This window comes from Hemitrygon akajei, chromosome 7, assembly GCF_048418815.1.
Source record: "Hemitrygon akajei chromosome 7, sHemAka1.3, whole genome shotgun sequence".
Lineage (NCBI taxonomy): Eukaryota > Metazoa > Chordata > Chondrichthyes > Myliobatiformes > Dasyatidae > Hemitrygon > Hemitrygon akajei.
The window spans coordinates 120,995,408-121,023,049 of NC_133130.1; the positions used below are offsets into that span (position 1 = coordinate 120,995,408).

The window sequence follows — 27,642 nt, forward strand, 5'->3', positions numbered from 1 at the left end:
TTCACCTTCCTCCCTCCCTCTCTCCCTCCCTCCCTCCTCTTGCATTCACCTTCCTCCCTCCCCTCTCCCCAATCACCCTCTCTCCCTCCCTCCCTCTTGCATTCACCTTCCTCCCTCCCCTCTCCCCAATCCCCTCTCTCCCTCCCTCCCTCCCTCTTGCATTCACCTTCCTCCCTCCCCCTCTCTCCCTCCCTCCCTCCCTCTTGCATTCACCTTCCTCCCTCCCCTCTCCCCAATCACCCTCTCTCCCTCCCTCCCTCCCCTCTTGCATTCACCTTCCTCCCTCCCCTCTCCCCAATCACCCTCTCTCCCTCCCTCCCTCCCTCCCTCTTGCATTCACCTTCCTCCCTCCCCTCTCTCCCAATCACCCTCTCTCCCTCCCTCCCCTCTCTCCCATGCACCTTCTCCCCCTTTCTCACCCATTCACACTCTTCCTCCCTCCCTCCCTCCCTCTCTCTCACACATTCACCCTCTCCCTCCATCCCCCTTTCTCTCTCCCATTCACCTTCTCCCCTCTCTCATTCACCTTTTCTCTCCCTCTCCTATTCTCCCTCTTCCCTCTCATTCACCCTCCCCCTCTCTTGCATTCACCCTCTCCTCTCTCACATTCCCTCTCTCCCCTTCACCCTCTCCCTCTATCTAGCATTCACTCCTCTCTCTCCCCTTCACCCTCTCCCTCTATCTAGCATTCACTCCCCTCTCTCCCCTTCACCCTCTCCTCTATCTAGCATTCACTCCTCTCTCTCCCCTTCACCCTCTCCCTCTATCTAGCATTCACTCCCCTCTCTCCCCTTCACCCTCTCCCTCTATCTAGCATTCACTCCCCTCTCTCCCCTTCACCCTCTCCCTCTATCTAGCATTCACTCCCCTCTCTCCCCTTCACCCTCTCCCTCTATCTAGCATTCACTCCCCTCTCTCCCCTTCACCCTCTCCCTCTATCTAGCATTCACTCCCCTCTCTCCCCTTCACCCCTCCCTCTATCTAGCATTCACTCCTCTCTCTCCCCTTCACCCTCTCCCTCTATCTAGCATTCACTCCCCTCTCTCCCCTTCACCCTCTCCCTCTATCTAGCATTCACTCCTCTCTCTCCCATTCACCCTCTTCCTCTCACCCTCTCTTCATTCACGCTCTCTGTTATCTCCCCTTCACCCTCTTCCTTCTCTCTCTCATTCACTGTCCTTCCCTCTCTCCTATTCATCCTCTCCCTCCCTCACTCATTCACTCTCTCTCTCCCCTCCCTTTCACTCTCCCTCCCTCCCATTCATCCTCCTCTCACCTCCCTCCCATTCATCCTCTCCCTCTCTCCCACTCATTCCTTCCTCTCTCTCTCCTCCCTTCCATTCATCCTCTCCCTCTCTCCCACTCATTCCCTCCCTCTCTCCCAATCTCTCTCTCCCTCCCTCTCTTCCATTCACCCTCTCCCTCCCTCCCTCCATTCACACCTCTCCCTCCCTCCCTCCCATTCATCCTCTCCCTCTCTCCCACTCACTCCCTCCCTCCCATTCATCCTCTCCCTCTCTCCCACTGACTCCCTCCCTCCCTCCCATTCATCCTCTCTCCCATTCACATCCCTCTCTCCCACTCCCATTCATCCTTCCCCTCTCCCACTCACTCACTCCCTCCCCTCCCATTCATCCTCTCCCTCTCTCCCACTCACTCACTCCTCCCTCCCTCCCTCCCATTCATCCTCTCCCTCTCTCCCATTCACTCACTCCCTCTCTCCCACTCCCTCCCTCCCTCTCCCATTCACTCTCCCTCTCTCCCACTCACTCCCTCCCTCCCATTCATCCTCTCCCTCTCTCCCACTCACCTCACTCCCTCCCATTCACTCACTCCCTCCCTCCCATACACTCACTCCCTCTCTCCCACTCCCTCCCTCTCCCATTCATCCTCTCCCTCTCTCCCATTCACTCACTCCCTCTCTCCCACTCCTCCCACCCTCTCCCATTCACTCTCCCTCTCTCCCACTCACTCCCTCCCTACCCATTCATCCTCTCCCTCTCTCCCACTCACCTCACTCCCTCCCATTCACTCACTCCTCCCTCCCATTCATCCTCTCCCTCTCTCCCACTCACTCACTCCCTCCCATTCACTCACTCCCATCCCTCCCTCCCTCCCATTCACTCACTCCCTCTCTCCCACTCCCTCCCTCCCTCTCCCATTCACTCACTCCCTCTCTCCCACTCCCTCCCTCCCTCTCCCATTCACTCTCCCTCTCTCCCATTTCACTCACTCCCTCCCTCCCTCCCATTCACTCACTCCCTCTCTCCCACTCCCTCCCTCCCTCTCCCATTCACTCTCCCTTGGCTCCGATTCAAACACTGGGTCAGGGGTGAGCGCTACCAACGTCACTGGTGAGCAAAGATGGCGCTGGCAAGACGGTGAAATGAACCCTGGAGCGGTCCACTGAAAACCTCGGCGGATGTCTCAAGGTAACCCCCCCTGACCTTCAGTCCCCCCCTCCCAGGGTTGTCGGGCTTTCGCTTTGTGTGTGAGGGGACGGGGGCGGCCGGGAGGCGTCTGCGGGGCTCCCGGTTTCCGCTGGAGGGGAGAGGGGGATCGCCCTGTGGTGCCTACCGGGCGTCGGTACCAGGCTGGCCAGCTCTGTCCTTTCTCTTCCACCCTCTCTCTCAGAGTCTCTAGTTAAATGAAGATAGGCGTATTTATCTCCCCCTCTCCCTTTTCTGTTTCAATTACATTTACACCGACCCATTTCAGCAATTATAACGTACTGTGTCGTTGCATTTTACAATACATCCAAATATATCCAGAGCTCATGAAGGTGGTGGGGATAGAGCTCCTTCGGATCCAAAGCTTGTGTCGGTCAGCGTAGGGAAGAGGGGGTGGGGGTTGGAGGGGGGGAAGCAGGCAGTATAAACTTTTGTGTGTGTATATGTTTGCATTTGGTCTTGTCTATTTAATGCAAAGGATATTGAGACCCCCGTTTCCTACAGGCGGTGGATTTAATGATAAATCGAGATATTGCCTTGCCCATTGTCCTTGCATTGCTCCGAATTGGGCAATTTTTTTGGTTTAAAAAAGAGAACAACCTTCCCCTCTCTTTGCACTGCCTCTCCCTCCCCCCACCTCTGCCCGCCGCTTTGGAGTGGTCTTGTGTGCACAGAGAGAGAGCACGTTGGCACTCACTCGCCAGGGGACACAGTCCGGAGGTAAAATTTATTAAATTCAATTAGGCACCCTCAACTTAAACCTGGTTTCTTCGTTTCAGGGCAGTTTGATAACGATTACTTATTTAATCTGACCCGTAGCTACGCTATCGCACTAATCTGGGTGTCTCTTTAACCCTGTGGGATATGAAACTACATTTGGAAGATTTAATTTTCTGCAACCCAGTAAATAAATATTCCTGATAGATTAACGCTGGCCCAGTCGCTGTCGTTAGTTTCCCACTATAAAAAGGTTTATTTATTCTCTAAAGTTAGTGCAGAAATTTATGATAATATATGTGCCGGTGTTGTGTGCAACAGAAGGTAGAGTTAGTTCAGAACTTGTGGGCTGATGTATTTTTTTAAGAGTAAATTTTATTCTGTAGCTGACATATAGGGAAATGTACTGAACTTATTTGACAAAATATCTTCCTGGAGTTGGAGAAATATGCATTCAGTGTGTGTGTGTGGTTTTTGATGTGCGGTATTGAAGAGTTTGTAAGTAATTTTGGACTTGTGATTTGAGTGGTTTAAGCACACTATAATGTAAACACGAGTGGGGCTATTGACATCAAACAGCAATGCTTAAAAAAAATTAGAAACACCATTTTGAGTTGTGCTTTCAGGAGTTTTTCATTGTGTGAAATTAGTGGAAATGTTCACATTATTTTGTATTGTATAATTGTAAGGTATGGTAAAATAATATTCTCCTGGAGTGGGTGGGAAGTAAGGGTGAAAAAAGCTCGCATTTAATTTTAGAAATGTATATACAATTAGCCTTTTGATCTTTTAAAAAGCCCAATTAATTAGTTATTCTGCACTGAAAATTAAATTTAGCATTTTTAAAAAACTGGATGGAGGGATGATCTGAGGTTATTTATTGAAGGGTCACTAATTTGGAGTTTGTCCAATTACAAGATGTGTTAGGTTGTCCTGAGTGCAAGACTACAGTCACAATCAACCAATCAATTCATAAGTAAAACAGTTTTAAACATTCTAAATGTACGCTTTCCCAACAAGGCTTTTGTCATCTTTTTAGCAATACTTCCCATGTTAGTCATATCTGATTCATTATATAAATGTTAAGAAACTTGTTTTTATGTTTTTTGACAGTATCATTCAGTGGGTTTCTGTGTACACTATTGACTGGATCTGCTCTTGGTTTCAGCTACAGCAACACCTCTTAGGAACTCTGTTCAAACGAAATTGTCAATGTGTCTTTGAAGGGAAATGGTAAACAGCAGATAATCATGGTCAAATAGAGAAAGTTTGAAAATTGTCTGGAAGTTGTCAGATGATTTTGTTGCGTGCTTTGATAGTAAGGTTGTTGCTTTTTAGGTCACTAATTAAAAGCTGATTTACATCTTAAAATTTTCTCAAGAAGTTAGATTGAACAGAATGAATGCATGCCTACTATAAATCTGACTGGACTGTAATATGTTTGTATATTGGTGCTGTAAGTTTAGGACGTGAACTTAAAGCATTTTATGTTTGTTTAAAAGCAAAATCCAGATAGATGCTAGTAATTGAATCAACAGTGGGTGATACTCAGCAGAACGAACAGCATCTGTGGAAAGAGAAGAACTGTCAGTACATCTGTGATGATGTTTCATCGCAGCTGGTTTTGATGAAATTTGATTGGAAACGTTAACTCTGAATCGTGGAATTATTGAAATATTTTATGACACAGATGCAGTCCATCATGTGTTTGCCAGCTGATAAAGAGCTGTACATTCCTTTCAACAATAGACTTGTAGGTCAGAGCTTCTTTGGCAAACGTCTGGGTGCTTTTAACGTGGACCTTTCTGTTAGTAAGCCTTCAAGGCAGTGAGTTTCTGATCTCCTTTACCATCTAAGTGAATCAGAGGTGGCACAACAGCACGCCAGTTAGTGCATTGCTTTACAGATCAGGTTCAATTCCTGCTGCTGGCTTTATGGAATTTGTATGCTCTCCCCATGACCATGTGGTTTCCTCCTGGTGCCCCCGCTTCCTCTCAAATTCCAAAAGCATACAGTTAGGATTAGTGAGTTGTGGGCATGTTTTGATGGCTTTGGAGCCGTGGCTAAACTTGCGGGCCACCCGCAGCACATTTGATTTGATGCAAGTGACGCATTTCACTGTATGTTTCAGTGTACATGTGACAAATAAAACTAAACCTTTAGAATCAGAATCAGGTACATTATCACTGACATCGTAAACTTGATGTTTTGTGGCAGCAGTACAGTGTAGTAATACAAAATGTTGCTATAAGTTACAATGAATTCAAAGAAGCTTATTATCGAAGTACAACATATCACCATATACAACCTGGAGATTAATTTTCTTGCAGGCATATGTAATAAATCCATAAATGAATAATAACCGTAATACTAAATTGGGCATTCAGCCAGTGTGCAAACAGTTCTTTCAAACTATGTAAATGCAAAAGAAAAAATTAATAATAAATATAAATTAAACAGTGTAAGAGTAAAATAGTGAGGTAATGTCCATGAGTTCTTGGACTGTTCAGATATCTAGTGACAGAGGGGAAGAAGTTGTCGAGTGTTTGCCTTCAAGTTACCATATCTCCTCCCTGATGATAGCAATGAGAAGAGGTCATGTCTCAGATTTTTTTTGCTGCCCAGTACACTGCTGGTGTTTAGGACAGTAATGAAAGTCCTCCATCTCTGGTGGTATTCAGGGCTTCCTTCATTGTGTCAGAAGCTCAGTATGTTCCACATGTTGAGGGAACTTAATGATGGATGCTGCCTTTTTGGAGGTGTCCCAATGCTGGTAGTTTAACTCCCATTTCTTTACCAGATCCTTTTTGCTGTAATCAAATCTTTCCAACCACATGCTGAAACAATTGGATGCATTTCTCAAACTTGGGGCTTGTTTCTCTCTGCAGCTGCTGCATAACCTGCTGAGTATTTCCAACATTCTGAATTTTAATTTACGTCTTTTTTTCTTTTGCACGCTTCTATTTGCTGGCAAGATTGATGTTCTATGTTATTACCACTGTTGACTTGATGCTTTAATTGAATGTCTGTGGGTAGCCCTGTTAATTTGATATCTATGCTTTTCTTCTGTCATCTTTAATCTTTTACTGTGAACCCATTGTGTGGCACAACTCTTACTATCATGATGAAAATTGGGAGGGGCTTTGTGTGAGACCAAATATCTTATGTTATCTTCACTGGTATCTGAGGCACACTCTGCAAATTGCAACTTAAAATGAGTGCAATTACCTTTCTCTTTTAAAGTATTCCTTTACTAGAAATATCAATTAATTAATTAATTAATTAATGGGAGAGTCAGTGTGAGGGGTCCTTTCCTTTCAGGGGATTACCAACCTGGGTCCATGTTACCATTGCCCTTGCTAATGTTATTGGTCCATGGCATAAAAAAGGATTGGGAACCCCCTAGTAGATGGTCCATGCGTTAGGGTACTGGGGCAGCATGGTAGCGTAGTAGTTAGCACAAAGCTTTACAGTACCAGCAACCTGAGTTCAATTCCTACTGCTGCCTGTAAAGAGTTTTTATGTTCTTCCCATGACCATTTGGGTTTCCTCTGGGTGCTCTGGTTTCCTCGACAGTCCAAAGATGTACTGGTTGGTAGGTTAATTGGTCATTGTATATTGTCCTCCGATGAGGCTGGGGTTAAATCAGGGGGTTTGCTAGGCAGTGCAGCTCGAAAGACCTGAAGGGCTTATTCCGCAGCGTCTCCTAATAAATTTTAGAACAGAATGTTTAAAAAAGGGAATCTGAGGGGAATGGAGTCTGACAAATGCTGAAATAGATGATGTTGAAAGTGCAGATTGTTGGCAGTGTTAGCTAGAAGACTATAATACTTCTGGAAATTGATAAGGATTTTTCCCCTTGAACTTGGAGAAATGAGTCGGCCCATCGGAGTGTCAAACTTGTTCTACCTTTCTGCTCCTTTGTTCGAAATTCATGAATCCTTCCCCAGTGGTGAGAAATGAAGCAAGGATTCGGGATTGCACTTGTGGGAGATGACTGGTATTGAAAGCTCTTTAATTTAATTTCACTGTGATATTCATCCTGCCTCCCTCATTCTCATTCTCTCTCTCTTTCTTGTCACTTTAAACACCTAAATGAATCACGCAGTCTTCTAGACGTTGGGTGTGGAAGGGAGAGCAAACAAAGTGACTGTCTTCTCTCTCCATAGTTTAACCCCTTTGCTTCTGTTGAATCTACAATACTGTGCAAAAGTCTTAGGTGTATATGTAAATTATAATTTTTGCATAATACTGTAGCAATTTTATGTATTGCACTGTACTGCTGCCACAAAAAAAACAAATTTCATGACATATGTGAGTGATGATAAACCTGATTCTGATATGGGTCTCTATTATGGACTGAGAGTGGGAAGCGGGCAGGGAGGGGGAATCATGGTTGGGAAAAGGGGAAGAGAGAGGGAAGGGAGCAGGAAGCAGCAGAGAGACATTCTGTAATGATCAATAAATCAGTTGTTTGAAATCAAATGACTTTGCCTCATATCTCAGGGGTGGTTGCGTCTGCACCTTTGGCACTCCTTTCCTGACACCTGTCCCACTCCCCTCCCATGGCACTCCACCCTCACCATTCCCAGCATCCTTTGCTCCTGTCAGATTTACAAACTCGCTCTCCACTCCATGTTGACAAATCCAGCGAGATACATGTGCCTAAGACTTGCACAGGACTGTATGTTTTACCTTCAGCAAGAGCAACTTCACTTTCCTGAGGTTTATCTGCTAGAAAAACCAATGCAGTTTTCACTTTACTGATTCCATCCCCTGAACTGATCACTGAACGTGACTTGTGACTAACTTTCAGGGACTCTACAAATCATGTTCTAAGTTATTTATTTATTAATTATTATTGTGCTTTTTTTGTATTTGCACAGTTTGTCTTTTGCACATTGGTTGCTTGTCAGTATTTTATTAATTGATTTTATTGTATTTCTTTGTTCTCCGTGAATGCTTGCAAGAATACATACTCTGATAATGAACTTCGAGCTTTGTTTCTTCTCATTAGCCTGTATTTGTCATCTCATTTAAGCGCCAAATCAAATCGTACAAAGCAAATCTAATTATTGTGCAAAATACTGCCCCATTTTATTCCTTTCCACTTGTGATCTATGGAGGGCGATGAAGATAATTAGATTTGCATTGCATGATTTTTGCTTTTAATTGAAGCATTAAGAGATTTGAACAGCTGAATGCCTCCCAATGTCGGCACAAATGTTTTAAGACTTTGAAGAACAGGAAGATCTATCACACCCCAATGCAAAATCAAAACCAGTGGTGTTTTTCACAAACACGAGATTCTGCAGATGCTGGAAATGCAAAGAGAGGCGCGCGCGCACACACTCCTACTACCTTGTCAGGTCAGACAGCATCTATGGAAATGAATAAACAGTCGACGTTAAGGGCTGAGACCCTTCTTCAGGACTCAATGTTTTTGCCATGTGGCGCACACAAAATGCTGGAGGAATTCAGAAGGTCGTGTAACCTCTATGGAGAGGAATAAACAGTCAACATTTTGGGCAGAGACTTTTCATTAGATCTGGAGATGAAGGGTGGTGGGGAGATAGCTTGGCTTCTTTCCAGTCCTGATGAAAGGTCTTAGCCCGAAACATTGACTATTCATTCCTCTCCGTTGATGCTCACTGACCTGCTGAGTTCCTCCAACGTTTTGTGCATGTTAAGCATCTGCAGAATCTCCTGTTTTTGTGCTTTTGCAGAGGGTTGATTTTGCAACTTCCCTGCCTCATAGTTGCAGGGAGGATTTACTTTGTGCACATTGATGCCTGAAACGCTGGTGGAAACGGGTTCATTTGGAACTTTGAGAAGGAGGCCTCATGAATTTGAAGGGGTTGTTAGGAAGAAGTATTTACAGTGGCCGTGGCAGAAGACCCAGTAGAACTAAGTGAACTAAGTGGAGATTCTGCACACACACACACACAAAATACTGGAGGCACTCAGCAGGTCAGGCAGCATCAATAGAGAGAAAAAAACATGGTCCACTCTCCTAATTCTGCTCCTATATCTCATTATCTTAAGTCATTTTCCCATCAGGAGTGAAAATGTTGAGGCCTGTTTTGCCTGAGCAGGCTGAACCGGAACTTCAAAAGCAACACATTGTATGCGAAGAGCCTTTAGGAAACTCCCAGGGAACATAATACAATGCAATAAATAACCTACTTTCAAAGTGATTAGCTGATTTCTTGGGTTCTTCAATTGGATTTGAGCCTGCTCTCACTGGAATTTAGAAGAATGGGGGTGGGAAGTGGGAAGATCTCCTTGAAAGCTGTAAAATATTCAAAAAACTCTCTCTCTCTCTCTCTCTCTCTCTCTCTCTCTCTCTCTCATCTCACACACACACACACACACACACACACACACACACACACACACACACACACACTCTCTCTCTCCCTCTCCCTCTCCCCCTCCCTCTCCCCCCCTCCCCCTCTCTCCCTTGAACTCACTCTAGTGACTTGTGTAGCCAGGGGTTCACTGGCTCCTGTCCACACAGATCTCCAAGCCCTTGTTGGTCTTTGTTCACAGCAGCTGCCAGCCTGATATGCATCCACATTGCCCTTCACCACATCCACATTGTTGGCCTTCAAATGCAAAGCATTGACCAGAAGCCTAGACTCTGACCTGACCTCTTACTGTCCCACATCCACGTCCCTAATCCCTGACCTGAATGCTAACTCACCTCTCTGTCCCCAGAGTCATTGCTATGAACCTAACAAAAACAACTGAGCCTAAGCCTCAACCTCAATGGAGACCACAGCCCAGCACCATCTTTCTCTTGTGATTGGAACCAGCAGTGTGGTAAATTGAGCATGTTATTGACCAGGATGTGTCCCTAAAGAAGAATACTGCATGGGACGCACACTAAAACCTTTATAGACTCCCAAGTCCCTTTGCACCTCCAGAAAATTCAAAAATCTGAGTTGCAAAGGACACTGGAAGTTCTTGGGCAGGATTCCCTAAAGATTAGTTTTGCAGGTTGAGTCAGTGGTGAGGAACGCAAATGCAATGTTAGCATTCATTTTGAGAGGACTCGAATATAAGTGCAAAGATCTAATTCTGAGGCCTTATAAGGCACTGGTGAGGCCCCACTTGGAATATTGTGATTAGTTTTGGGCCTCTTATCTAATCAAGGATGTGCAGATATTGGAGAGGGTTCAGAGGAGGTTCATAAAAATGATTCTGGGATTGAAAGACTTATAAGAAGAGCGTTTGATGGCTCTGGGCCTGTACTCACTCGAATTCAGAAGAATGAGGGGTGACCTCGTTGAAACCAATTGAATGTTGAAAGGCTCAATAGAGGAAAGGATGCTTCCTATGCTGGGAGAGACCAGAGAACACACCCTCAGAATAGAGAGACATCCATTTAGAATGGAGATGAGGAGGAATTTCTTTAGCTAGAAGGTAGTGGGTGAATCTCTGCAATTCCTTGCCATAGGCAGCTGTGGAGTTCACATCAATGGGTATATTTAAGGCAGAGGTTGATAGGTTCTTGATTAGTCAGGGTATGAAGGGTTACAGGGAGAAAGAAGAGATTGGGGCTAAGAGGCTAATGGATTAGCCATGATGAAATAGCGGAGCAGGCTCGATGGGCCAAATGGCCTAATTCTGCTCCCATATCTTATGGATTCAACAATACCATTTGCTTCTTTGTGAATTGAGGAGAGTGATGTATCTATATTACAAGGTGTGTTTTGATATTTAAATGAAATATTGGGGAAATATTGAGATGATCAAACAGGTAGTCTGACAATGAAACGGAACCCTTGTGTTTCAACCCCACTGTAAATTTTGCTGAAGTAGGTAAAATATTCTGTTGGATTGGTTCTTACCTGGTGCCTCCTGCCAAGAAATTCATATGGAGCATCCTGAAAACTAGCCAACTGAGACATGGCCTTTGTTCTTTAAATGGCACGAGCTAACTAATTCCTTAGAGACTGCAATGGGAATTGAACCCAAGGGGCTGTTTAATTCTTGCCACTGTCTTTAAGGAGTTTGTATGTTCACCCTGTGACCACGTGTGGGTTTACACCTGATGCTTTAGCTTCCTCCCACATTCCGAAAATGTATGGGCTAGTAGGTTAATTGGTTACATAGGGTTTGTTGGGCTGGAATTGTCTTTTACTGTGCTGTAGTTAGTTACTGTTACTGCCTGTTTACCTTCCTTTTACTGTGCTGTAGTTAGTTACTGTTACTGCCTGTTTACTGTGCTGTAGTTAGTTACTGTTACTGCCTGTTTACTGTGCTGTAGTTAGTTACTGTTACTGCCTGTTTACTGTGCTGTAGTTAGTTACTATTACTGCCTGTTTACTGTGCTGTAGTTAGTTACTGTTACTGCCTGTTTACCTTTTACTGTGCTGTAGTTAGTTACTATTACTGCCTGTTTACTGTGCTGTAGTTAGTTACTATTACTGCCTGTTTACTGTGCTGTAATTAGTTACTGTTACTGCCTGTTTACCTTTTACTGTGCTGTAGTTAGTTACTATTACTGCCTGTTTACTGTGCTGTAGTTAGTTACTATTACTGCCTGTTTACTGTGCTGTAGTTAGTTACTGTTACTGCCTGTTTACTGTGCTGTAGTTAGTTACTGTTACTGCCTGTTTACCTTTTACTGTGTCGTAGTTAGTTACTGCCTGTATGCCTTTTACGCCGCTGGTGTTTAGGGCAGCTGTGGAGGTCCTCTATCTCTGTCCTTGGCCATCTTCTCTGTTGTGCCCCAGGTGTGGTTCAAAAGAACCAGATTTGGTCTGGATCATGGCTGTGTTTATGGTTTCCTTCATCATGCCTGTAGCTTTCAGGAGACGGTGGGCAGGGGCCAGGAGTCAATGGAGTCTGATATGAGAGGGAGGTGGAGCATCGAAACAAATAAGGGAAGTGGTGTGGTCTGCTGGTGATGGGCAGATGTGCTGGATGGAAGTAGGGGAAAGGGAATAAGGAGATTAAGGAAAGGGAAAGAGAAGTTCAAAATTGTCCAAAGTGAATTTCAGGGCCGGGTGTAGAATGGTAGTGAATTGGATGAGATGACATGGGTAGTGGGTATCTGAGTGGTGGGAATGTCTCGGGGTGGTGGGTATGTCTCAGGGTAGTGGGTATCTCAGAGTGGTGGGAATGTTTTGGGGTGGTGGGTATGTCTCGGGGTGGGTATCTCAGGGTGGTGGTCATGTCTCAAGGCAGTATGTTTCTCAGGGTGGTGGTCATGTTTCAGGGCAGTGGGTTTCTCAGGGTGGTGGGAATGTCTCAGGGTGGGTTTTTCAGGTGGTGGGAATGTCTTGGGGTGGGTTTTTCAGGTGGTGGGTATCTCAGAGTGTTGGGAATATCTTGGGGTGGTGGGTATCTCAGAGTGTTGGGAATATCTTGGGGTGGTGGGTTTCTCGGGTGTGTATATCTCAGGGTGGTGGTCATGTCTCAGGGTAGTGGGTATCTCAGAGTGTTGGGAATATCTTGGAGTGGTGGGTTTCTCAGGGTGGGAATATCTCAGGGCAATGGGTATTTCAGGGTGGTGGGTATGTCTTGGGGTGATGGGAATATCTCGGGGTGGGTTTTTCAGGGTGGTGGTCATATGCATTGGATGATGAAAATGCACCCATTTGGTTTGCATGCGGTTTGGCCGTATTGGATTTCTTCAGGGGTTCTGTGCAAAGCTGAATCCCATTTTAAGCTGTTGCAAATATTTGAGAAGCCTGTCTGTTCTTGGGAGTAAAAGGAATTATTAAGGGGTGGATCAAACAGAGATTAATTTCAGGACTGCTATTCTAAAACATGTGTATGTGTAGAACAGTAAACCAGTATTGCACATTCAGTGGCCACTTTATTCGAAACACTTGTACACCTTGTTATTGCAAATATCTAATCAGCCAATCGTGTGGCAGCAACTCAGTGCATAAAAGCATGCAGACATGGTCAAGATGTTCAGTTGTTGTTCAGACCGAACATCAAAATGGGGAAGAAATGTAATCTAAGTGGCTTTGACCATGAAATGATTGTTGGTGCCAGATGGGGTGGTTTGAGTATCTCAGAAACTGCTGATCTCATGGGATTTTCATGCACAACAGTCTCTAGAGTTTGCAGGGAATGGTACAAAAAACATCCAGTGGGTGGCAGTTCTGTGTGTGAAAACGCATTGTTAATGAGAGGGGTCAGAGGAGAATGGCCAGACTGGTTCAAGCTGACAGGAAGGCGACAGTAACTCAAATAACCATGCGTTAGAACAGTGGTGTGCAGAAGAACATCTGTGAGTGCACAACATGTCAAACCTTAAAGTGGATGGGCTACTGCAGCAGAAGACCATGCCAGGTTCCAGTCCTGTATCTAATAAATCAGTATCGGTAAGAGGGTGGCTGAAGTTGTTTCTGTGAGGTGATAAATATAAGTTATTTTTATCTCTGGGCTGAATCCGAGTCAGATTTAATACCACCAGCATTTGTCATGAAACTTGTTGACTTTGAGCAGCAGTACAATGCAATACATACATAGAACTTACAGTAAATAAATATTAAATAGTTAAATGAGCCGTGAAAGAATAGAAATAAAAGATGTAGTGAGGTAATGTCCATTCAGAAGTCTGATGGCAGAGGGGAAGAAGCTGTTCCTGAATCATTGAGTGTCTGTCTTCAGGATGATAGCAATGAGAACAAGTGTACCCTGGGCCAACTGGCAAGTGTGTTTAGCTGCTCCTTCAGCAATGAGACCTCACCTTGACACGTGTTGGTATCTCCAGTTCAGTGAGAAATGAGGAGTGATGAGGCAACCAAAATGTGCATTCAACTCATCCAGCCTCAGGATCACAAAGATGAAACGTTTAAGAGGACAGGTGTGTTAATGCCATACAGCTGTGTTGAGCTGTCATACTCCTTCAGTCACTCCGAAATAGGACATTCTGTCCATTGAATCTATGCTAGTGCCTGGCAGAGGAATCTGCATTTCCACTTTTTCCCACTTGCTCTCTGCTCAAGGCCAAAAATAATTTTCTTTCTTCAATTTCCTCTCAATTCTGACACCAGTGAGTTTACCATCTGTGATTTCTATATATTTTTAAAAAAAAATCTTGCCTAAAGAATGTTGGGCGTGTTCACCCCTTTTCATTGAGCTGTGTTTCTGAAGCCTCCTCTAATACAGAACCCCTCCCCGGGCCCCCTAATCAGCGTCCCTCACTGACTGGCGTATATAGAAGCCCCACTTTTTTCTTTCTCTCCTTCTCCACCCCCTCTTTCCATACTCCCACCCCACCTTCTCCCTCTCCTTCCCTCTTCCATAACATGATGTAAATCTTGAGCAAGTATTCTCTTGTCGTCCCCTCCACCTTCACATCCCCCACCCACCCTGCCTTCTGGCTGCAAGGTGGTAGCTGTCTCTGAATTTTTTTAATTGTGTGCAACCTACAGATGTCCCTCAGCCGAGCACAGTGCCTTGGGCCACGCTGTTGTTCTGTGTGGAGTCATGCAGCAGGGTGAGCCTCTGTTTTGTTCAGGAGTTTTAGACAAGTGGGAGGCAGTCCTATTGAGTCATATGTGATTGCGAGAGAGCTTAACCGGGTAGATTCTGGAAGGTGGGTTTCTCTGCTCTGTCTGAATCTAAGAGGGCTTTGTCTCAGAGTAAAGAGGGTGTCTGTCCACCTGTGTTCAGGAGGCATAACTCCTCTGTGCATTTCTGGTTCTTTCTACCCCAGGGAGCAGTCATTAAATCTGTTAAGAGTGTGCTGTGGGTTTCTGTTCTGCAAGGAGACGGAGGGAAGTAGAGCTGAGGTAAAGGATGGCCTGTGATGTTATTGAACCTGGGGTGGGCTGGAGTGGTTGTGTGGTCAATCAAACTCCGTAAGTCTTTTGTGTAATGGCTGACCCATTTAACTTCCTCTGTCCTGGAACAACTGGCTCCATTTCGTGCCACGCCAGCTGAGGTTGGCTGACTCAGCATGTTGTTATCGCCCTAATTACTGGGACATCCCCTTTCCCCCCAACTGCTAGGAAGCTGTTTATTGTCCTCGGCCTAATAGATTTCTCCAGTCATAGGGGTACTTACGATATATTTAATATGTAATCCTTCTACCTCTTGTGTGACGAGCTGTGACGAGCTGGTTAAGAAATAGTAAAAATATAAAAGTCTGTAATTCAGGAATCCGCACTTTCAGTAACTGTAGAGTTGTGTTAAATGGTTAATTAACCCTTTGGTAGCTTTTCTGTTAAGTGAAAAACATTTTAAGCATATATGGAAGTGGGGGTGTGAAAGTCCTTTGTGCCCTCTGCAAAGTGTGCTCTGGATTTTTGCGATACAATAGTTAAAATCCATCAAACAGGACTTAACATTCTTAAAAGGAAAAAGGACTTTGTTAGAAGTATTTCATCGGTGCATGCTTTGATCACATTTTTGTAGAGACATACTCAAAACATTCAGGCTCGCAGCTAAATTTGAAAGGAGATGGTGTTAAACGGCGTTCAAAAATGATGCGAGTTATTAAATCAAAGAAATGCAGCCACAAATGAGATCCACAAACATAAATCTCCCAGCAATGATATCAAAAAAACGTCCTGGCTGTTAGAGGATTGGGGGTATCACAGTTAGCACCAGATAAGCATTTGTTCATAGACATAGCTGGGGAAAAAAACAACACACGAACCACTCCAAACGAGTAAATAATTGATGTTGCCACTAGAGAAAGAAGGCTTTGTGGTCTTCAGTGTAATCTATAAGGCAGCTATCATCCATCTGTTAAAACAGGCTATGGCTTTCATTCACTGGCCCCTGAGCACGAGGAGCACACAAATAAAATTGACCCACAGGAGCACGAGAATTAAGATGCTTCTGATGACATGTTTTAAAAAGTTAATTCCAGTGATAATGTGCAATAAATATTGAATAAAGTTCAGTCTGTGTATTTTTTTCTGGTTTAATTGTAATTATTGATTTTTTTTTAGTAAGTGCACACGTTTGGTTGCCACTTTTGCATAAGATGATACGGGTTCTCAGGGATGAGTAGATTCAGAATCAGGTTCAATATCACCAGCATATATTATGAAATTTATTTTTTGCGGCAGCAGTACAATTAAATTAAGTTGCAATTAAATTTAATACAATTAAGTATAATTAAATTAAATAAGTAGTGCAAAAATAGAAATAAAAAAATAATGAGGGAGTGTTCTTGGGTTCAATGTCCATTCAGAAATTGGATGACAGAGGGGAAGAAGCTGTTCCTGAATCATTGAGCGTGTGCCTTCAGGCTCCTGTACCACCTCCCTGATGGTAGCAATGAGAACAAGGCGTGACCTGGGTGGTGGGGATCCTTAATGATGGACGTCGTCTTTCTGAGACACTTGTCATTGTAGATGGTATGGAGGCTAGTGCCCATGATGGAGCTGACTAAGTTTACAACTCCAGTTTATTTTGATTCTGTGCAGTAGCCCCTCCCCCCATACCAGATGTTGATGCAGCCAGTTAGAATGCTCTCCTCAGAAGTTTGCGGTGACATAACAAATCTCCTCAAACTCCTAATGAAATATAGCCACTGCCTTGCCAGGAGTCAATGGGAACAGATGCCTTTAATATGTGTGTTTTAATGACTTAATCTACTGCTGGGGTTCCCAACCTCTCTATGCCATGGAGCCTAACCATTAATTGAGGGGTCTGTGGACCCCTTGTTGGGAACATCTGATCTATGATGTGATTCCACATTGACTGATCCCTAGGTGAATCAAAAAGTTGGAACCAGAGCTTGTTCAAACAGAACAGTTTCAAATTACCTGGCAGCTTTTTATGTCACCATATAAATATATATTTTTGAATTTTAATTTGGATGCAGAGCACGGAATGGTCCTTCAAGCCATGTCACCCATTAACCCCTGATTTAACCCTAGCCTAATCACAGGACAATTTACAATGACCAGTTAACCTACTGACTGGTCTATCTTTGGAATATGGGAGGAAACTGAGGAAAAACCCACATTGTTCATGGGGGAGCAGAGGGCGCCAGAATTGAAATCTGAACTTTGGATCCCCTCAGCTAAAAACTACCATAATACTTCCAGACAAAGTAAGTTTTAATATAATGAGCTAATCTGTAGGCAGTGAGTGCATAAAAATATATGGGGCACCAAGGTGGCAGAGCGGTCAATACGACACAATTACAGCTTGGGGCATTGGAGTTTGCAGTTCAGTCTGGTGCCTGCTATGAGGATTCTGTGTACCTCCTCCCTACGGAACGTGTGGGTTCCCTCTGTGTGCTCAGGTTTCCTCCCACAGTCCAAAGACGTTCCAGGAAGGTTAATTGGTCATTGTAAATTGTCCTGTGATATAGGTTAGGGTGAATCAGGGTTATTGGGTGTTGCTGAGATGATGTGGCTCAAAGGGCTGCTGGGGCCTACATCAGAAGCAACCGATGTGCAAAGAAAGACAAACTGTACGAAATGAGTTCAAAGAATATTATCAAAGTATGTATAAATTATACAACCTGGAGATTTGTCTGCTTACAGGCAGCCCCAAAACAAGAAACCCAAAAGAAACCATTAAAAAAAAAGACCAACAAACACCCAATGCACAGAGAGTGGAAAAAACACAAATCATGCAATCAATAAAAGCAAACAACAGCATTCAAAATGCAAGTGAGTCCATAGACACAAAGCCCGGAACAGACAGACTAGGCCTCAGTTCAGCAAAGGGCAGTGAAAGTGTTGCAGAGCAGTGAGCAGAACCAGCCTGACCATCGCCTCCAGTCCCAACACACTCCCTTTTCAATCCATCTGGCCCGACATTTAAATCGTCAACCCTCGCTGAAGATCTGTGCCCTGCTACATCAATATTCTCTGGACCCAGACCCTGCCGCCACGTCTCGGTTTGTACCCAACCTTTCCAAATTGGCCAGCTGCTTAGATAGATACAGAATGCTGTAGGAACTCAGCAGGCCAGGCAGCGTCAATGCAAAAGAGTACAGTGGATGTTTCAGGCTGAGACCCTTTATCAGGACTAGAAAGAACGAGAAGTCAGAGTAAGAAGGTGGCGGGAGGGGTGGAAGAAGTACAAGGTGGCAGATGGTTGGTGAAAGCAGAAGATATATCAAGATGTATGTAATTGATGGCTTCAATCGATCAGAGCTCGCCCTCGGTTTAGATGGATGGACTCCGAAACTCCTCTGCTCCAACTTTTCTCTGCTTGGCATGCCCTGACTCCAGCTCAACCTCACTCCGACCACTTCCCGAATGTGCCTTAACCTCGAACCGAAAATAAAACAGTAAGATAGATAGTAAGAAGTTATAAATAATGAGCACATGAGTTTAGAGTCCTTTAAAGTGAGTCATTAGTGTTTCATCTTGAGGAACCTGGATTCAGTATTACAAGTTTATAAATTGCTACTGATGTGAGCTTCAACATGCCTAAGGAATCAAGTGAAGGCAGGCTTGTGTGGTGGGGGTGGTGGGAAGGGCACGTCGTACTGGATTTAGATTCCAGTTGTGCTAACGAGGCCTTGAGGTGGAGTGATCTTTTTTAAAAATGCTGGCTTGCTTCAGTGTTTGGTTGCTCTGTGATCACGTTGTGGTCAGATGAAGAAGTGCTGTCTGCAAGTTAGACTGTTGGGAAGGCCTCAAACCATTGCGAAAGGACAGATGGGGTTCCATTCGTGCGTGAGGTTCAATTCTGATATGTCAAGATATCTATCTTTTTTGTCTTTTCAGAGTTTTGGTTTACTACAGTTTTAAAGTGCCTTTTTTCTTTTTAAGGCATCACATTTCAATCTATGTTGTGCGCATTTGCATCAGTCCAATTTATAGAAAGAAGTCTTTCTTATAATTGAGGGAAAATTCGGCAGGATCCTTTGTGTGATGTGAACCAATGGGTTGAGAAGAAAAATGAGGAGTGTTTCAACTAAGATCAGCAGAGGGTGGGAAGGAGTTTTTTTTTAAAGAATCTGAAGCATTTAGATAAGAAATTGTTGAGAAAGGCAGACTCTGCCCGAGTTTGCTAGCCACCAGCCGTTGTACCTGATTGGCAACTTTGCGGTCGATAGCAGATGTGAGACAATGCAAAGAGGGCTCGAATTTTGCTTCTGAGTGGGAGAGGGGTAGGAGTATGGGCTGCTTTTCTCTGGAACTCCGTGGGGAAACAAGTGACTTTTGCTTCCAGTAATCACAAATTCATCGAATATTTGAAAGAGGCCACGATGAGCTTCAACGATGCTCGAGGCCCTGTCAACTTTTTTGGGCTGGTGTTAAATGAAGTAAAAATACTACTACTCTCAAACGAGTTTTTCGTAATTGTCGTCGTTGTTCTCTAACTTCCGGGTGATATTTAAAAAGTACTGGCCTTTACTGATTGATCCACTTGTTCATTCAGCAATACATAAAGAGTAGGTCCTTCCGGTTCTTCGAGTTGCACAGGTCCAGAATTCCTGGCCACCCCAATTTAACCCTGACCTAATCACAGGACAATGTACAATGACCAATTCATCTACTAACCAGTATATCTTTGGATTGTTGGAGGAAACCCACGCTTTTAACCGGGAGAACATACAGAGATTCCTTACAGAGGGCACTGGAATTGAACTCCGAACTCCAGAATGCCCTGAGCTGTAACCACTACATTGCCATGGTGCCCACCTTACCTGTATTAATCCTTGTGGGGTTTTGCTTTGTGAAATTTGCCCACCAGGTATTTAAATCATGATAACTAGACTTCAAAACACAAATTTAATTAGCAGTAAAGAATTTTCAGTCTCGTAAAATGTGGAGGCAGGTCATTCGGTCTGTCTGTTCGTGCTGACCAAGATGAATATCTAAGCCAGCCCCACTTGCCTGGGTTTGCCCACATCACAGTAGACCAGGGGTCCCCAACCTGGGGTCCATGGACCCTTCGGTTAATGGTAAGGGACCATGGCATAAAGATAGTTTGGGGCCCTGATATGGACCTTTCCCATCCAGATACCTGCCTGAATGCCTTTTAAATGTAATTATTGTATTTGCCTCTACTACTTCCTCCTGCAGCTGGTTCCATATACAGACCACCACCTGCGTGAAGAAGTTGCCCCTTGGGTCTAGGACCAGAGGGCACAGCCTCAGAATGCAAGGATGTTCCTTAAGAACAGAGATGAGGAATTTCTTTAGCCAGTGGGTGATGAATCTGTGGAAAGCAGTATCCCACATGGCTGTGGAGGCCAAGTCATTGAGTATATTTAAAGCGGAGATTTAATCGGTTCTTGATTAGTCGGGTTGTCAAAGGTTATGGGGAGAAGGCAGGAGAATGGGATTGAGAGGGAAAATAAATCAGCCATAATGGAATGGTTGAGCAGACTTGATGGGCTGAATGGCCTAATTCCGCTCCTATGTCTTATGGTATCTCCAAAATGTTTCCCCTCTCACCTTGAGCCTGTGCCCTTTAGTGTTTGATTCCTTTTCCCTGGGAAAAATAGTGTGTCCGTTCACTTTATTGGCATGCCTCATTTCTTATGGACACTATTAAACTGAGGCACAAGCCCAAATAGGATTTATTTATTCAGAGATACAGCGTGGGAAAGACCCTTACAGCCCTCTCGCTGCTCTGGCCAGCGATCCCCCTATTTAATCCTACTCTAATCACAGGACAATTTACAATGACCAATTAACCTGCCAACTGGTATGTCTTTGGACTGTGGGAGGAAACCAGAGCACTTGGAGGAAACCCACGCTGTCATGGGGAGAACGTACAGACTCCTTACAGACAGTGATTGAATGCAGTTTACCTGTACTGTAAACCACTTCACTACTGTGCTGCTATTTTAACGCGCCACCACTTCATCAATTAAGCCTCTGCTCTTGTGTCCAATTCCATCCATGATTTCTGGGTCAAGTCTTGTTTGAGTTTCTTTGCGTACAATCACACTTGGAATGATAAATGCTTTTGAAAGTTCAAAGTCAGCTGGAATTTACTGGAGTGCTTTTTGCCTCTGTTACTTGACCACTTTTATTAAAGCCATTCTCCTTTTTTGCCAACACATTACCAATTTTAATTGTTATGTCATTATACAGATGAAATCTTGCTGGCACCATTGCTGTTTTTATAAGATTTGAAGATGGCTTCCATTAAATGAGTAGGATCAAAAACAGGTTTATTACAATTTGGAGATGGGTAGCTCAGGTGCTCGATGGCCGGGTTGAGTTGTTCTCCGAGCATGGCAATCTGCTTGCAAACATTTCGTCCCATGTAAAGAGATCAACAGTGCACTGACGAAGTCTCCCACATCCACTGAATGACGTCTGCTCACATCGTCATGGAACGTTTGTAAGTAAATTGCCAAGATCAGCGAACAACTCAACCCAGCCACAGGTTTATTATTGCTGATGTTTGTCATGAAATTTTTCTTGTGGCACAAGTGCAAATACATAAAATTATTACATATATATCTATTTATATAAATATGCAAAATATTCTTCTGTGGTCATTTTTTTCACTCTCCTTCCCTCTTCTGTTTCCTACTCTGGCCTCTTGTCTTTTCTCCTCACCTGCCTATCACCTCCCCTTGGAACTGCCCCTCCTCTTTCCCTTTCTCCTATGGTCCACTCTCCTTTCCTGTCAGATCCTTTCCTCTCAGCCCTTTAACTTTTCCACCCACCTGGCTTCACTTGTCATCTTCCAGTTTGTCCTCCTTCCCCTCCTCCATATTTTTTATTCTGGCAAATTCTCCCCTTCCTTTCCAGGTCTTTTGAAGAGTCTCGGCCTGAAATCTGGACTGTTTATTCATTTGCATAGATGCTGCCTGACCTGCTGAGTTCCTTCACCATTTTGTGTGTGTTAGCAGTATTTTGCTTGCCCAGTAGGTGGATGTAGCTGTCAATATTTTGTCCACCCCCTAATGCACTGATTAATGGTTGACTCCTCAGAGGGTTTGGAGTCTGTCCTCGAGCAATAAATCATAAACACGAGATTCCGTAGATGCTGGAACTCCAAAGGGATGCTGGCACAAAACAGTGGAGGATCTCAACAGGTCAGGCAGTATCGATGGAAATTAATAGACAGTCGGCGATTTGGGCCGAGACCATTCAAGTCCATGATGACTTTATCGAGTCCTGATAAAGGACCTCGGCCTGATAAGTCGACTGTTTGTTCATTTCCATCGATGCTGCTTGAGATGCTGAGCTCCCCCAGTGTTTTGAGTGTCATACTACATATGCATTAATCTTATACAGGCAGTCCCCGAGTTACAAACGTCTGACTTACGGACAACTCGTACTTAGGAACGGAGGAAGGAGAACGCCGTCCGCCATTTTAAGTCAGATCACGATGCCGTCCGCCATTTTAAGTCATTGCCATTAACACTGTGCTGAGTGTGTAACTTTATATTTGGCTTAAATATTTCTTAGCAAGGTTCACCCTGACCCCCCCCCCCCCAACTTTTTCCAGTCAGCACCACCCCCACTTGTCCCATTTAACCTTTCTCAGTGCAGGTGGAGTTTAGGACCTGGAGTAGCACAAGACCCGCTGCCCGCGGCTGCTGCTGTATTTTTTTATTAAATGCGATCGTGAACAATAGCCAGATCAGAAATGCTGATCAAGTCATCTAGTTCCTAAAGAGAACTCTGATAGGCCAATCAGACGGTTCACTGCCGCTCAGCGATAGAACATAAAATCCGTAGTTTTCTGTTCCATTGACGGAAAATGATCACGATTGAAAATAAAGTGGAAATAATAAAGTGATTGGAAAGAGGTGAAACGCCATCATTCATTGGAAAAGCTTTAGGCTACAGTTGGTCAACGATTGGAACAACTTTAAAGGATACAGGTATAGGATAAAGTAAGAATAATGGAGCATGTGAAAGACCCTGCCCCGATGAAATCTACGGTTATTACTAAGCAATGCAGTGGTTTAATTATTGAAATACATACATTTCTTAAGTGTTTTCTATGCATAGAAAGGTAAACTATATACTATATACTAAGGCAAACGTTTGACTAACTGTCACTAAATACCTCTTCCGACTTGCGTACAAATCCAACTTAAAGACGGAATCAGGAATGGAACTCGTTGGTAACCTGGGGACTGCCTGTACTCCACTTTTGAAGCTTATTGGCGCAGACAATAGCAGGGGAGAGGATTGGGGGAAATGGGATAGAAGTTGATGGGGTTAGACAAACTATATTAGCGCAGAAGTATAGGCCTGAGTACAGGACCAGCATAGAGTAGTTCAGGTTAATTGTCTGCTTATGTGCTTAGTAAAACAATCAGAAACTTGCGTTTTGAACATGCATTTTATTGTTGGAGTGTTGCTGCTCATACAGCTGGTTCCTCACAATCCTTGAGTCCATAAGACACAGGAGTAGAATTAGGCCATTTGGCCTATCGAGTCTGCTCTGCCATTCCATCATGGCTGATTTATGCTTCTTCTCAACCCCATTCTCCTGCCTTCTCTCCATAACCTTTGACATCCTTATTTAACCAAGAACCTGTCAACCTCTGCTTTGAATATACCCAATGACTTGGCTTCCACAGTTGTACGTGGCAATAAATTCCACAAATACACAAGCCTTTGGCTAAAGAAATTCCTTCTAATCTCTGTTCTAAAGGAACATCCCTCTAGTCCATGGACCTCTTGCTTAATGGCATAAAAAAGGATAGGAACCCCTGCATCTATTCTGAGCCTGACCTCTTTGATCCTAGACTCTTCCATAATTGGAAACATACTCCCCATGTCCACTCTATCTAAGCCTTTCATTAATCCATAGCTTTTATTGAGATTCCCCCTCATTCTTCTAAGCTCCAGCAAGAACAGGCGCAGAACCATCAAATGTTCTTCACGTGTTAACCCTTTCATTCCTGGGATAATCCTTGTGAATCTCCTCTGAACTCTCCAATGCCAGCACATCCTTTCTTAGATACGAGGCCAAAACTGCTCACAATACTCCAAATATGGTCTGACCAATGTTTTATAAAGTCTCTTTATATTCCAGTCCTCTTGAAGTAAATGCTAACATTGTATTTGCCTTCCTTACCACTGACTTTACCTGCAAGTTAGCCTTTAGGGAATCCTGCACAAGGACTACTCGGGCTCAATCCTGACTAGATTCTCCCCTGGGTATTCGAGTGTCCACCTGCATTGCAACAACATGCAGGTCAACAAGTTAGTTGACCATTTGAACTGAGAGGGAGTTGGTAGGGTGCAGTGTTAATGAGAACGTGGGAAGAGTTCAAATTGAATAGGGTTATTACAGGATTCAGATTCAGGGTTATCAAAACATTCAGTGTACATCAAAGCATACAGTGAAATGCCTCGTTTGCGTGAACAACGAACACACTCAAAAGGGTATGGCGGGGTGGAGATACGCCACTACCAAAGGGGATGTAAGGTGCTCCTTCTCTCTACTGGTCTGGAGGTCATCCTTGGGCAAAGTGTAATACCTGCTTAGCCCTTCACCCTGATCAGGAGCAGGTGGGGGATGGTCACATGAGCAGCTGGTACAGATCACAAGTTCTGATTATGCAACCACTGACATCAGGCAGACAATCTCTGAAGAGAATTGATAATGGCTGGGCTCACCCGTCTTGTAAAAACACTGCTCAGAAGAAGGCAATGGCAAGCCACTTCTGTTGTAAAATTTGCCAGGAACAATCATGGTCGGAAAACTATGATCACCCACCTGGTCAGGGTCACGTGAAGTCATGGAAGAAGCTGTATAAAACCTTCCCAATGACCTTCCCTCTGTCACAGCCTATAACCATCCATTTCTCTTACATAGGTGTATTTTTACAGGGGTCCTGCACTCTGATAAGTTGCGTGTGGATGACAAATGTGGCCTTGTCCAGACCACAAGGAGTAAAAGAAAAAAAATCCTATGCGTGGAAACACAAGAGATTCTGCAGATGCTGGAAATCCTGAGCAACACATGCAAAATGCTGGAGGAACTCAGCAGGTTAGGCAGCATCTATGGAGTGGAATAAACTGTCGACTGTTTGAAACTGTCTAGAGGGTGAAAGTCTGTTTTTATATCTAGCTTCCTTGTTGGATCCAGCACTGGACTTAGAGGCGAACTGTCCTGGGTTCGAACCTGGCCTTGCAAACATTCCATCCATGCTGGGTTGAGCAGCGAGCTAGCAACTCAGCCTCGTAAAAAACAGACAAATCCTAAAGAAACGGCAAGGTTGTGCTGATGCAACACAGGGTGTGAAAAGGAACAACAGCAAGAACTTCTTTGTTGGATGTTCCTTATCTCATGGATAATACTCCACATCTACATTTCATCATGTCTAATCAAGGTCAACACCTTCTAATCTTTTTCCTCAATATTGTATCTCCATACACTCACTTGGTGCTTTTCATTGATTCTGTTATTCTACAGACATAATGAGTATGCCCACAAGAAAATGAACCTCAGGGTTGTATATGGCGATAGTTTTACTTATTTACTGAGATACAGTGTGGAGTAAACCCTTTCAACCCTTCGAGCTGCACCAGCCAACAATCACCCAATTTTATACTAGTCTAATCACAGGGCAATTCCTACCAACTGCTATGTCTTTGGATAGTGAGAGGAAACTGGAGCACCCAGAGGAAACCCACTTGGTTCCAGGGCAAAACGTATAAACTTCTTACCAACAGGGGTGGGAATTGAACCCCGGTCACTGGTACTACTATGCTACAGTAATGTACTTTGAACTTTATTTAGATATTCCGGCCCTTGCTGCCTAATTACCCTGCTGTCCCAATTAACCTACCAACCGGAATGTCTTTGGACAGCAGGAGGAACCAGGAGCTCCGGAAGTAAAGCCAAGTGGTCACAGGGAGAGTGTACAAGCTCCTCACAGATAGGCAGGGCCAGCAGCGCTGTAATAGCCTTAGGCTAACCCTGAATATGAAGAACCGCACTATGATGCAAGTTGTAAAGAGCCATTTGTAACATAGAGGCCAAAAACCCTATTGTGCAGTCAGGAAGATTACATTCAAAATAGTGACACACAAGACTGCAATGTAGGACTCCAGAGCAATGAACGATCCATGGGTTGAGCAGCATCAGTGCGAGGCAATGAATTGTTAATTTTTCCCATTGATACCCGATGTATGGTTCTAAGCAAGGCATCAACAATAGTTTTCCTCCCGCAGATAATGCTGGAATCTCTGGGTTCTTTCAGCAGAAGGATTGTTGCTTTATTTCTAATGTCGATACAGCATCAATATGCACAGCAGAAGACAAAATCTCCCCGCTTTTATTCACTACATTATCTCAGTGACTTCATTAGGTGCACTTGTACACTTCATTAATGCAAATGTCTAATCAGCCAATCATATGGCAGCAACTCAATGCACAAAAGCATGCAGACATGGTCAAGAGGCACAGTTGTTGTTCAGACCAAACATCAGAATGGGGAAGAAATGTGATCTAAGTAGCTTTGACCATGGAATTATGGTTGGTGTCAGATGGGGTGGTTTGAGTATCTCAGAAATTACTCATCTCCAGAGATTTTCATGTACAGCAGTCTCTAGATCAGGGGTTCTCAACCTGGGGTTCATGAACCCTTTGTTTCATAGTATTGGTCCATGGCATGAAAAAGATTGGGAACTCCTGCTGTAGAGTTTACAGAGGATGGTGCAAAAGAAAACATCCAGTGACCGATAGATCTGTGGGGGTAAGCACCTTGTTAATGAGAGAGGTCAGAGGAGAATGGCCAGACTGGTTCAAACTGACAGGGAGGTAAACACAAAGTACACTGCAGATGCTGTGGTCAAATCAACAATGGATGCTGCCCGACCTGCTGAGTTCATCCAGCTTGTTTGTACGTGTTGACAGGGAGGTGACAGTAACTCAAATAACCACCTTTACAACAGTGGTGTGCAGAAGAGCATCTGTGAATGGACAAAACCTCAAACCTTGAAGTAGATGGGGTACAGTAGCAGAAGGCTACGGACACACACTCAGCGGCCACTTTATTAGGTACGGGAGGTACATAACAAGGAGGCCACTGAGTATATTGTAGGAGGTTGAAATTTGCATTGAGCTTCACTTTGAATCAACATGCAATGCTGCTACATACTTCTCTGCCTCACCATTCCTCCCCTCCCACCTTCCAAGTTTATTAGTCAGCTGCGATATCATGCAATCTGATCCCTTGTCCCTACCAAATAGTGTCAGACTTATGCTGGCCAAAGCTTTGGGAGTATGGTGTGTGCATGTGGCACCAGGAATCAGGACACGCTGCCAAGTAACACATTGAAAACTTTCCTGTAAATAAACCATTGCCAACCCCTGATGGGAAAGTTGATGCAGATGTTGAGCCTGGTTGAATAAATAGCATTAAAAGGGGCATTTATAGAACACTTTTGAGGAAAGGGGTCATATATGGGTAAATTTAAAGTAGAGGTTAATAGATTCTTGATTAGTGAGCGCATCAAAGGTTACAAGGAAAAGACAGAAAAATAGGTTTGAGAGGGATAATGCAACAACCATGTTGGAGCAGATTTGATGGGCCAAATGGCCTTATTCTGCTCCTATATCTTATGGTCTACTGTGT

At 44.2% G+C, this 27,642-nt stretch overlaps 1 protein-coding gene across 5 annotated transcripts in view; it reads left to right on the top strand.

The window, feature by feature from the left end:
- Nucleotides 1-2,347: 2,347 nt before the first annotated feature.
- hic2 (hypermethylated in cancer 2) overlaps nt 2,348-27,642 on the top strand; it is a 185,878-nt gene continuing 160,583 nt past the window's right edge. The window contains exons 1-2 of one of the 5 annotated variants that reach the window (XM_073051857.1): nt 2,359-2,432; nt 24,876-25,049. In XM_073051857.1, coding sequence (XP_072907958.1) covers nt 25,000-25,049 — 50 coding nt within the window. In that variant the 5' untranslated portion in view covers nt 2,359-2,432; nt 24,876-24,999. Of the gene's footprint in view, nt 2,433-3,095; nt 3,171-24,875; nt 25,050-27,642 lie in introns of those variants that run through there. The other 4 variants (XM_073051856.1, XM_073051858.1, XM_073051859.1 and 1 more) reach the window with 4 other exon arrangements.